The following is a 12,686-nucleotide window of genomic DNA, read 5'->3' as shown; positions in this document are numbered from 1 at the left end:
CGGCTACCGACTCGAGGAGCGAGGGGAGGGCTGTTGCAACGCTGTTGGGAGGCAGGTACGTTAACAGCAGACCCACTTGACCCTTGAGGTCCAACTTTAACAGCAAAGACTCACACCCGACAATCTCCGGAGCAGGGACCCTACGAGGAACTAACGACTCCCGGATAACAGCGGCCACACCCCCACCCCTTCCCTGGGCTCTCGGCTGGTGTAGCACCTGAAATCCTTCTGGGCACAGCTCTACAAGGGGGACTCCTCCCTCTGGGCCCAGCCAGGTTTCAGTAATACATGCCAGGTCTGCCCTCTCGTCTAAAATTAAGTCCCGGACGAGAGGAGCTTTATGTACAACAGACCTGGCATTTAGCGACAACAGCCTGAGACCAGGGTCCTGACTGCTTACGCCATCTGGTCTCGGAGTGGGACTCCTAGGGCCGGAAGGAGGGATCTCTGTAATGTAGCGAACCCTCCTTCCCCGGTAATGGCCTGCCCTAAAGTCCCCGCCGTATCTGCCCCTCCCTGTTACGACCGTAATACCCCGACCCTCTCCCGTGTCTCTAGTCCCCTCAACCACCCCCATGGCCCCCGCATCTCCCGGCAGGTCCTCCGAATCATGCATACTCATACACTCCCCCAAACAATCCCCACGTAAAAAGTTAAAAAACACAAAAATTTTACAACAATATGATCATAAAAAGTGGGACATTCATTCATCTCACGCATATCTCATACATATCCCATACAAAGAGAGAAGAAAAGATGAAAGAAAAGAAAGAAATTAAAAGTTGCGCAATTGATTAATTTAAGGTGCGAGTTCAGGTGGTAAAAATCGGCTCTCAATGTTCGGAGTTGAAATGGTTGAGGACCAGTTATAGTTCAGGTAGAATATATGGGGGAGTGTCTTATAACCCCTCTCTTTTTCTATAACTTTGTTAGTCTGAAGGTCCTGTGGGGGTTCAAACCAAACACGCAATGCAATCATCATCTGTCCACCCGCAGTACAAATCCAGAGTCTTCCTTCTGGAAATAAGGCCACTCCAAGAGGTTCCCAGGGGCACACCATTGAAAATAAATGGGAAGAGATGGAACAGGCGTTGTAATTGCCTAGAGACCCCGTTTCTGTTTCCAAGATGGAGCTTGCTCCCTCAGTGGTAATTAGCCAAGGCAGCCTAAAAAGCATCGGAATCTCTGAGGCCAATGGGGTCCTCCAGGTCTGCAGGATCCAGGGGTGATCTTAGTTGTGATTGTTCTTCCTCCCCTTTCTCTTCTGAAGCTATGCCTCCAGCCTTTGCCTTCAACTGTAGGAACTGTATCATGGATAAATGTGACAAACTTTGAGGAGCCTCAAGCATGACCATCTGTGGAATTACAAGAGATCTTCTGATGATGCAGTGGCACCACTGGAAATGGGGATCCAATTTAAGACACGCTATAGTTTCATTTTCGCTCAATGTTTTTTGAAAGTAGAACTGAAGGCATCTTGTTCATATCTCAAAATTAAAAAACCCTCCCATTATATTAAAATTGAACCAAATTGTATAGAAAAGTTCAGTATTTGAGAGGAGTGGTTTGTTTTCAAGGAGCCTCTTTTTTCATAATTATTTGGGGGGGGACCACCACATCATCATGAAATTCCGCAGCAATATGCCCAGTACCAAGATGATATAAGTAGAATTTGTATTTGGGCCACAGGAACTCTTGTGTTTAGTTTATTACTGTACATTTTTCAGATCTTACATAATTTTTCTTTAAGAATTGCTAACACAAGGGTTTGGTGCATACAGTGTTTCTACAGAAGGCTGTTTTGTCTTTCCTCCCAAATGAACTAAGCAGTTTTTCACAAAGTGATGTCTCAACTTTCCCAAATTCAATGGTGTATGAGGTGGAAGTTCGTTCTCCAAGCTTGTGGATTGGTTTCTATTTCATTACCAGGCTATGTAATATCTTCAGTGGAGTTTAGGGGATGTCAATGTCAGTGTTCTTCTGCTTATAAGGGCTTTGTATGGTCAGTGTGATGAGAGGTCACGTCGGGTGAGGATCATGTCAGGAATTACCCTTCTGATGTGACCTCCGCATCACAAGACCCACTGGCCACACGTAGCCCTTACAAGCAGAAGAACACTGCCGCTGGCATCTCCTAAACTCCCCTGAAGATGTTACCTAGAGTGGTAATGAAATATTTGGAAACAAAGCTACAATCTTGGAGAACAAACCTCCACCCTCATTCTATACCTCAGTTACAGATATTCACCACTATCAATGGTGCATTCCTTAGGGTGGTCCCTTGTTGAGGGGTGCTTTCTCTTAAAAAAGTATTTAAACGTTTTTTTGATACCTAGCCAGGTATTTGTCTCTTAGATGGCGGTGTCCTTTTTATATTAACCAAATTATAGTTTCACTTATGGATGGTTTTTCCCTGTTTCTTTTTTAAATATGCCTATCTGAAATAAAGGATACTTGTTAGAAGTGGCATGGCCATTGTCATTTCTTTAGCTGGCAAGAACACATGCCCTCTGTCTCTTCATAACTCATGGCTAGAACACCATGACCCAAAACATCTTCTATTGATGTATGTTTATTCTACTAAAGAACAACAACTTTAGCACCTTTGCTCAAAATAAACTGGTTTCAGATATTTACCCTATGCTATAGATGTTGAATGAAACTTTTGTGGACAAACTAGTTCAATGGATTGTGTTTTGTGAGGCACTTCTGTCTGTCATATTCAGGAAAGATAATTAATGAGAAAATGCCAAATTGTACCTATGCAGATGCACAACCTATTTGTGTTGCTCATGTATTAAAAATCATCTAGAAAAAATCTTACTTTAAAACATTATGCACCATCAGTTAGTGTAGAATTTAATTGAGTCATTGCATAGAGCAAAGAATTACGGAAAAAGTTTGTCGCTAATTTAATGTTTCAGATTTGGTGAACTGATGAAGCCCTTTATAAATAAAATATATTTATCTGCACTCTTTTGCATTTAAAACTTAGATTTTTATCATTCCTTTTTTGTTAAATACAACTTGCTAGTTGCTTCAAAGATCTGATTTAACAAACTTCCTTTTCTTTGTTATGATCATGACTTTCAAGTTACTTATCAGTTCTTATTTTCTCATACACAATCAGTGTAATCAGTAAAATTGCTTCATTCTTGACATTGAGTAATTAACATCAATATCAATGTTACCAATTTTAACAAATCAAAAGAAAAGTAAAGGTAGGGAACAGCAAGTAATTTAAAACAGCCCTCAAACCATTACAAATTAATTTAAATATTTTGTTTATATAAACAAGTAATTAAAATGATGCTTTTCATCCATTTTCTTTTATATACACAGAACTGAGATTGCTACATTATTGCAATTAATACAACACTATTTTCTGTTTCCTTTTTAAATATCCATATTTACAACATTCAAACTCCACTATATTGTTGCCATGTGTGATTATTGCATGCTTTGAGCTTGATCACAATGTTAACATCCCACTGGCATGTTCTTACAGTCAATATCCAAGTACTGATTCTTACTAAGATTACCATAATGACATAAACTCATAGCTGAGATTAAATATAACTTAAAGGTTTTTCAATATCTGTTGTATTACATGCTTTCAATCATTATTTGTTACATTTCAGTTGCATTTAGATGCATATGGTTACAACAGTTTCTCACAAAGCCTTTAGATGAATACACAAGTACATTGCTAGTATAGGCTCTGACATCAATTATGCCACTTGTCATGGATGCCAACAAGTTGGAATAAATGACTGCACTATCAAAATATATACCGAGGCTTCCATCTGGCAATCAAATCTGCCACTCGTCGGGTCTTACATAGGCGTTTACATCTGCAGCAAGTGTTGATGACTGAAAGATGGGGTTTTCGTAGGTCATCTAATGGATCTCTGAGTAATACATGAAGAGTGTTCCTATTTTTCAATATGATCCTGTATATAATTACTCCAGTATCTCTCTTAGTGGGAATTACTTTCCAAGGATAAAACTTTAACCCTGTTGTGTCTTCTCTGCATATTGAGAACACTGCTATGAATATTTACTCTGCTGTTCTGTAGATGTTTATACCAGTACTTGTTATAAATTTAAGTCCTGTTTGTTTATTCGTTTACCTTAAGCTTTATTCGTTTACCTTAAGCTTTGTTGACTTTTCAGTAAAGGTAGTAGTACATTCCCACAGATTTGAAACTTGATCTTCTTAATAGTTATTGAGGCCTTCTAGAAAACACCTCCAACAACTGTTTTAGTATAATACATGATAGCAAGATAGGAATTAGGGGATGGCTGAATTAATCGTGACTATTTTGTTTGGGTGTTTTATTGGATTCAAACATTTGATCAGGCTGAGGTTTCAGAGTCCTCCCATTCCAAAACTGTTCTGTGTATATTAATTATAATGTATTTAGGAGAACTATTTCTAAAACAGCACCTTTTTTCTCTATCTCTTGTAACAGCAATGCTTGCGATAAAGAAACCTACATTGAAAGATCCGAACCCAAGAGCAAACTGACATGCTCTGTATGTTTCAAAGAGTTTAAAAGTTTACCAGCTCTAAATGGTCACATGAGGTCCCATGGAGGGATAAGGGCATCTCCTATCTTCAGACAGGTATCAATGCTTGTGTATTTCTTCCCCTTTTCTAAAATTTGCTGCTTGCTTAACTATGTCTGTCGTTAAAAATATATATTCTGGAGCTTGCTATTGTCCAAAAAAAGTCTTTTTCCAGCTTTGCTTCCAAGTGTATTAATTCTCCATTGTTGACGTGTTAGCTGATGTTATATATACGAAAAGAACTACATCTCCCATAGGCTTTGGCTGACCTCCAGTTGAACAGGGTTCCTCACTGAGTATACTTCAATATCCTCCTTATTGTTTGAATAGTTTTAAATACAATAAACTTTTCAATACAACTATGTTTTTTTGTTTCCTTCTGTCCAGTTTTCTTGTGTTCCTTTTGGACACAGGTTTCCAGTGAGGATATGTTTTGTAACGGAGGAATCATGTTAAATCTTTTGCAGCAACAATACTTGAGGCTTAATTCATTTATCCCAAGGAACTTACTTTAGTCCCTGCTAATATTTCTTTTAAAATATTTCTTTTAAAATGCCACAATGTTCATGCTGCCTATGAATATTCTAGTGATGACCAGGCGTTTGAAGTTGTGGGTGAAAGCTTTTAATAATTGTCTGTACAGGAGGATGGGGAGAACCTGCCACAGCAGCACCAGCAGGAACAGCTGCCCTCCGAAGTGGATAGCTTTGCGCCTATCGTCATGCCTGTGTCTGTCCCTGTAAAGGTTCTGTCGCCTGAGCCCAGCAAGCAGGCCAGTGATGGCTGTGCCCTGGTCAAAGACAAGCCTGTCTCAGATGATGAGATGCCTGTCCTTGTGAGGATGATCTGTTCTCCAGCACATTCCCCTAACGCCATCAGCCCGTCTACCTCTTCTGTGAGTGTTCTCTTCTTGCCACTAACTGTGCCGTAGGAGCCTAATAAATCCCTTTGCGTTACATCAATGCTTTGAGAACTTTTCCAGTTATTCCAAAGCCAGTGTTAATTACTCTTCTATAATGGTCCAAAAATTTCAAAGCAGCAAACACAATGAAAAACAACAAAGGGATTTGTTATCTTTAATGTTCTTTGTGCTGGCTTATTTTACTGTTGCAGCTGGCTGAGAGCCAGTTTGTTTTCTTCTTGAAAACAGTCTACTTGTGTATTTGTGTGCATGCCTGTGTGCCCATGCATTTTGCCAGGGATTGTTTCCAGAGAATAAGCATTGTAAAAGGCTTGAGCCTGATACTTTCTTTTCTTGAGATAAGCATCACTTTTTCTTCAATAAATTACTGTTATAAGCCTGTTATAACTGTCTGCTGTCTTAAGTGTAAAATTTGTGTCATGTAGCATGCAAGTCCAGGAGAGGCTACTGAAGCTGGTGAAACTTAAGCAGCCCTAACCTCTGTCTTGGATCTCCCATGTCAGTCAGCTGCCAGTTTAAATTTTCAAGTTGGGTTCTCTGAGAGATTATGGAAAACTCATATTAATAATTGCCCATGAAGGGCTTCTCTTTATTTGTAAAGGCCATCTTGTGTATGGACTTAGTTCTGATATCACACACGTTTATCCAGAATTACATCATTCATTCTACCCTGCTTTAACCAGAAAACAGTGCAGTTTTATTGAATCCAGAGGAACAATTAAATAATCTCACAGAAACAGAAAGAAGAATGCATGAACTTGTCTTCCACTGTTTTTTTTTTGTTGTTGTTGTTTTTTGCATAATTCCTTCTTGGGAAACTGATGCTATATAACCAACTTTTGGGGAAGTGCAGTCTGAAACAGTAGGAGCAGACAACAGATGATCTTTTAAAATCTCTAGCCCAGGGGTAAAATTCAGCAGGTTCTGAAAGGTTCTGGAGAACCAGTAGCGGAAATTTTGAGTAGTTCGGAGAACTGGCAAATACCACCTCTGACTGGTCCCAGAGTGCGGAGGGAATGAGGATTTTGCAGTATCCTTCCCCTGCCATGCCCACCAAGCCATGCCCACAGAACCGATAATAAAAAAATTGAATTTCACCACTGCTCTAGCTTTCTTAGAGTATTCAACCTAGGGAGTCTTTAACAGAATTGCAGTGCATTGGTTCTCCCCTTTTTTGTTATTTAATTTAACAGCAGCTTCAGACAATAATTTGGAAAGAAATCTGTAAGGTCCTTTTGCATTACTTTCCTAAGAAAATTAAACACACACTCCAGGAAAGGACAGTTATGGGGGAATGACTCGAGAAGGAGCAGCCTCACAGTATTAGATTCCATTAAGCCAATGTCTGACTTTCTAATGCAACTCCTTCTAAAATTATAGGACAACTTTTTAACAGATTTTCTGGATCATTCTTCACTTAATTACTGATTGATCATTATTTCTTGAAAATTAAATGGTGTCTTTGTCCAATCACCCTGTAAATATATTGTTTTACTTTTTGTATGTAAAGAGTTTTGTGAAATACAACTATTAAAAATGGGCAAAATATGAGCAATAGTAAAAATAATTAGTGTCTATCAACAAAATAAACAGGAAGCAAAATCTACAGCACTTATTTTTAAAAAGTGACATAAATGTAAATACAGGAAGTCATGCATCAGTAAGAAAGGCCTGACTACTTTTAATAATGAAAGTTTATTACAAAACTAAACCAGCGGATAAAGCTGTACAAGTTTAATAATAGTTTTATATTTTTCAGGCTGTGCTGATGTACCCAAAGAGTGGATCCCAGGTCAGCAGAAAGGTCTCTGGTTTACCACAGTCCATGCTAAGTTTAAGTTGGTGAATGTGTCTCACCAATTGAAAAATCCCTCCCTTGATATATCATGAACAAACTAGGACAAGATGGGACGAATGTTATTATATTTTATTTATTTATTTATTATTGTTGCATCCTGCCTTCCGCTAAGATGTGGGGTCACGCCTTATTTTATCTTTGTAATCTATGTGCGAGTTTGATCTGTGAGAAAGAGATTGCCTTAAATCAGTGGTGATAACCTTTTTGTTGTCGTGTGCTGAAAGCATGCGTGCCCAAACTCATAATGCAATGCATGCATGCGCCCACCCATGCGCTCCGGTCCCCCATGTGCATATGTGTGTCCCCCATACACATGACCCCTGCATCCCATTTTGGGCCTACCAGGCCTTCCTGCAGCCTCCTGGGACTAAATTAAATTTAAATTAGATGAAAAAAAGGGGCAGAGACTAAAATGCAGCAGTGAAAATAAATAAATACTACATTCCTATAAATGCCTTCATTAGTAAATAGTAACTTAAGGAAGGATATTTAAAAGTTAGGCAATCCAGTCTCCGAGTGAGGAAATTTCATCATGAAGATAAAGCCATTCTTGAAGCTCTTTGTTCCCGTCACTGGTCTTCATTATAGTCCTGGCATAAAAAAGTACTCTCCATTGGATCTTAAAATTCTGGCAGACTGTCATGAGAGGAAGTAATTTGGGAAATCCTCTTTAAACCTGTTTCCCAATAGTAAGATGAGAGTAGATGTATTGCTCTGTTGAAGCCAGAATGCAACACCTGTAAGTTGGAAGATTCATGTTTTGATGTTTCACTGAAAAATGGTATTGGGCTAACTGATGTATGCTTGAATACACTTACTATTACAACAACAACTTTTGTATTTTCAGGAGCCCAATAGAAAGCATCAGCAAAGTATCACCAACTCTGAAGAAAATATCAAATCTTTTCAAGACAAGAAAAAATACCGCCACAGACCCGAACCACTCTTTATACCACCTCCTTCCTTCAATCTCAGTGCATCTCACTCAGGGGCTACTCTGTACCAAAGCCAACTTCGCTCCCCCCGTGTTTTAGGAGACCATCTAATTGACAAGAATCATAATCCTCCACCTTATACACCACCTCCCATGCTTAGCCCCATACGGCAAGGATCTGGACTCTTCAGCAGCGTCATCATATCTTCTCATGGTACATCTCACCCCCAGCTGCCCCTTACTCCCCTGACACCCACTCCACGGATTCTCCTCTGTCAATCTAGTAAGTATGTTGTAGTGTAGTATAGATGTTGCTCACATAAGAACTACCAGTTTTATACACTGGTGGATGATAATAATGTTGGCTTAAATTGATTCTGCTTTGTACTTCTTTTAGTGTTCTAGATATAATTACTTTGTTTCAGATGGGTTCATGAAGAAATGCAGAAAATCCATGTATGCTGATTCCTTTATCTCTTAAATGTGGCTCAGAAATTCAGTTACAGCAGTCCTTGTTCAGTGACCAGAATTCAGTCATAAGCAAAGTGATTGCTCAGTGAAACTGTGACCGTACTTATAATCTTACTTCAGTTTTGCTTTGCTTTGCTTTGCTTTACAGACCTGTGAAGGTCCTAAATGCAAGGGTAGGTCATTAAGTTAAATTTTTCATCACCGTGGACTTTCCATTTTTACTGCAATCAGTTGATGCAAAGAATCATGTCCTTGAAACTAGCAAATTGGACAGCTTTGCTACACCACATGGAAACATTTTTTTTTAATCTCATTACTGCAGATACAAAAACATTGCTTGCAGTCTTGAATAATTGTCTTGGGGGGTGTAAAATAAAATAGTCTTACAAAGTAGTATATCGTGCAAGGATCCTGTTAGTAACTGTTTTCTAAACAATGGGGAATCGTATGTAAAGATACAATTGCCGGTAAAGGTAAAAAGTAGGTTTTACATGATCTGCTGGTCTGTTTAATATCATTGGTTTTTTTTGTGTGGGGGACTGGTACTAGCTCCCCAAAGTGACCTTCCCTACTCCAACCCCTTCCAGTTACAAACTGTCTAGTTTGGTTCTGCAACCAAACAAGACAAACACGGACTTCAACGGATAATTAGAGTTGCAGAAAAACAATTGCTGCCAAGCTGCCTTCCATTGAGGTCCTGTAAACTGCACGAGTCAAAAAGAGGGCTGTAAAAATATCTACAGACTCCTCACATCCTGGACATAGATTGTTTCAACTCCTACCCTCAAAACAACGCTGCACTGCGCACCAAAACAACTAGACACAAGGACAGTTTTTCCCCCGAACGCCATCACTCTGCTTAACAACTAATTCTCACAACACTGTCAAATAATTTACTAAGACACTATTACTATTATTCTTCTCTTCCTTCCTAGTATCTCTCTATTCCCAGTTATTACTATAACCATGTTGCTTGTATCTTTCAATTTGTATTGTTTTATTTGTTTCCTAGTATGATTTGATAGCTTATTAGTGTAACTTTGACTATCACTAAGTGTTGTATCTTATATTCTTGATTATTGTATTTTATTCTCCTTATACACACTGAGAGCATATGCACCAAAGACAAATTCCTTGTGTGTCCAATCACACTTGGCCAATAAAGAATTCTATTCTATTATAGAGGAGAAGTCATAGTATCCCTAGCCAGGCCTTGACTCAATATATTTGGAGGGCATTTGATTGACAAATACTGTGTTTCCCTGAAAATAAGACAAGGTCTTATTTTCTTTTGACCCCCCCAAAATAAGCACTTGACCTTATTTTCAGGGAGATATTATTATTTTTGCGGTGTAGAAGGTGGTCATAATAGTCACCTCATGGCTGCTGCTGTGTTGCAATATTTGGGGGAGGGCTTATTTTAGGGGGAGGGCTTATTTTAGCGCATGCGCTCAAAAGCCCAACTGGACTTATTATCCGGGGAGGGCTTATTTTCAGGGAAACAGGGTATCTTCATTAGAGCAGTTTTCTTACCACCTGATAACATTTCTTTCAAAACAGTGCCAAAAAGCTCAACTGCATATAAATGGGTACTCACTCTATTATTAGGGTGAGAAATATTCCTTATTTAAGTATAATGTTGTTTTCTGTAAGAAAAGAAGGCAGACTGCAGAAACTTGGTTAGTGAGCAAAGACAAAATGGGAAAATTATATTATCATTTTTCTTGCAGATAGTATTGATGGAAATAGTGTTCCTGTGACCTCAAGACCTGGAGAACAGACTATTCATATTGAACCGTAAGTCTTTTATAGAGAAATGTAATATCCCCGGCAACACAAATTTTATTGGTTGGGGGTTGGAGGGGAGTGTGTGTGTCTTTTTGAAAAATGGTTAAGATACAAATCATTCCTGCGAATCTCTCAGGTTTTTGTGTATGCATCAAGGCCTCTTATCTTATTTTGTTTATAATCAACTGGTTACATTGATAGCTACTTTTAAATGGTTTTCAGAGGAACATATTTAAATATTATAAAACTGCAGTCCTGAACTAAACCATGAAGTATGACCTCAAATATTGGCCATCAGTAGCATTTTGGGAAATGAGAGCTCAACATGGTTCTGGGCCCTCATTTTACTGACCTCAGAAGGATGGAAGATCCTTGAGCCTGTCCGGGTTGAACTCCTCACAGTGGGCAATCAGCCTGAAATACTGCATTCTAACCACTGTGCCACCACAGCAATTGGTTGTTCCAGAGGGCAGATTCCATGGCAAAAAGCCTCATCTCTTAGGTCCTGTCAGATGGAACTCTTTTGCACATGGGACCTACAATCCTGCAGGTTTAAAGGGGCAGGTAAATGTAATCAGGAAGAGATGGTCTTTTGAATAAGTCAGGGGTGTCAAAATCAAGGCCTGCGGGCCAGATCCGCTGAAAGACCACCTTGTGGTACCTCTGCAAGTGAAAATGGAGCTTGGGAGGGCCATGTGCCCCCCTCCCCCAAGCTCCATTTTCTCTGGCAAAGGGTTGCAGGAGTCTGTCACGAGTGATGAGCTGGTCATGCCCAACCCAGCCCCCCCGAGATCAAACAAAGCCCTGATGTGGCCCTCAATGAAATTGAGTTTGACACCCCTGAAATAAATCATATTGTTCATTCATGATCAGAAGGTGATGTCCTTGACAGACTGTTTTTCTGGCTCCTTTTTGGATGATTTTGGTGAAGAACATAGTATGTCATCTATTCAGCTTGATTCTGTAGGGAAAGAATCCACTTTATATGAAGTTTCTGCTTCGTTAGTTTTATCTTTGCCACTTCTGCTTTCTGCCTTAATGTCTTTTTTGGCTACACGAGTGATATTTTTTCCTGCCATTATTTTCTTCCTAAGTCCTTCTCTTTAGACTCCTCTGAGGAGAAGGACTTAGGAAGGCTCTGCGGTAGACTTACATTTTTAATGCTTTAAATATTTTTTTTCTTTAAGGTGTATCAACATTGGCTCAAGATTTCAGGCTGATATCCCTGAATTTAAAGATATAGCAATGGTGGAGAAGGAGGATCACAAGGCAACTTTAGTTTGGAAACCATGGCCAGAACTGGAGGACAAAACTTTTGAACAAAGAGGTACTATATTTTTATACCGGTACTACCTAAAATAGTGAATTTTTTCTTTGCTATGTTTTATGTATATCGCCACCCACTCACCAAGATCGCTTTGAGTAGCTAATAAGGATTAATCCCAACTCCCAGTTTGAAATAAAAAAGTGGGTGTTTTCAGTATTGCTGTCTGTTAAATTTAAAAATTTAGATTTTCTTGATAATTCTGCCAAAACAGATTTGAATCAAGTCTTATGTTCAGTAGATTCTACTGTTAAAGAATGGGAGTAGGTAACAGTTTACTCTGATCTCCTTCTATACTCATAATTTCTGGAGATTAATGCCAGCCACCAGAGGAGGAAAGAGAACCAAGGAAAATGATTTGTTTATCCATTTTCTTTAGAAGCAAGTCTCCATCAGGTCCTTCTCAAATAGAAAAGACCCTTGGATACTTGGACCTGACACATAATACAACATATAAACCTCTAGTATACATTGAACCCTACATTGTTTATGTAAATTCTTCATTGGGCTATCCTTGTACTCCCTAAATTTGTTTCCTTCAAAAGACTCTATTCACTAGGAATAGTGAATATCTCTATATCCTTTGCAATATTTTGTGATGGGAGTTAACACACATTTTCTCAACATGCTGTTGTACACATGTTCATCAGAGAAATACCATAGGAATAAACAAGAAAAGAGTTACAAAAAGAAAAGAATCCCTTCCAGATGTCTTGAAGGGGTATAATTACAAAAATGCTATTTTCCCCTTTAGCCTGTTTTAAGAACTGTGTGAGAAAACAATACTTTCATTTGTTTTATCTGCTTCTTCTTCATT

At 38.9% G+C, this 12,686-nt stretch overlaps 1 protein-coding gene across 3 annotated transcripts in view; it reads left to right on the top strand.

The window, feature by feature from the left end:
• Window positions 1–12,686, top strand: part of TRERF1 (transcriptional regulating factor 1) — a 92,265-nt gene that overhangs the window by 62,203 nt on the left and 17,376 nt on the right. Inside the window, exons 4-9 of one of the 3 annotated variants that reach the window (XM_032216283.1) lie at window positions 4,476–4,629; window positions 5,216–5,467; window positions 7,254–7,298; window positions 8,200–8,569; window positions 10,488–10,554; window positions 11,733–11,872. In XM_032216283.1, the coding sequence (XP_032072174.1) occupies window positions 4,476–4,629; window positions 5,216–5,467; window positions 7,254–7,298; window positions 8,200–8,569; window positions 10,488–10,554; window positions 11,733–11,872 (1,028 nt within the window). The remainder of the gene's footprint in view (window positions 1–4,475; window positions 4,630–5,215; window positions 5,468–7,253; window positions 7,299–8,199; window positions 8,570–10,487; window positions 10,555–11,732; window positions 11,873–12,686) is intronic. The other 2 variants (XM_032216284.1, XM_032216285.1) reach the window with 2 other exon arrangements.

This window comes from Thamnophis elegans, chromosome 4 (genome assembly GCF_009769535.1).
Source record: "Thamnophis elegans isolate rThaEle1 chromosome 4, rThaEle1.pri, whole genome shotgun sequence".
Lineage (NCBI taxonomy): Eukaryota > Metazoa > Chordata > Lepidosauria > Squamata > Colubridae > Thamnophis > Thamnophis elegans.
Note: the sequence above shows the minus strand (reverse complement) of the source record. Positions and strands in the feature narration are given on the sequence as shown.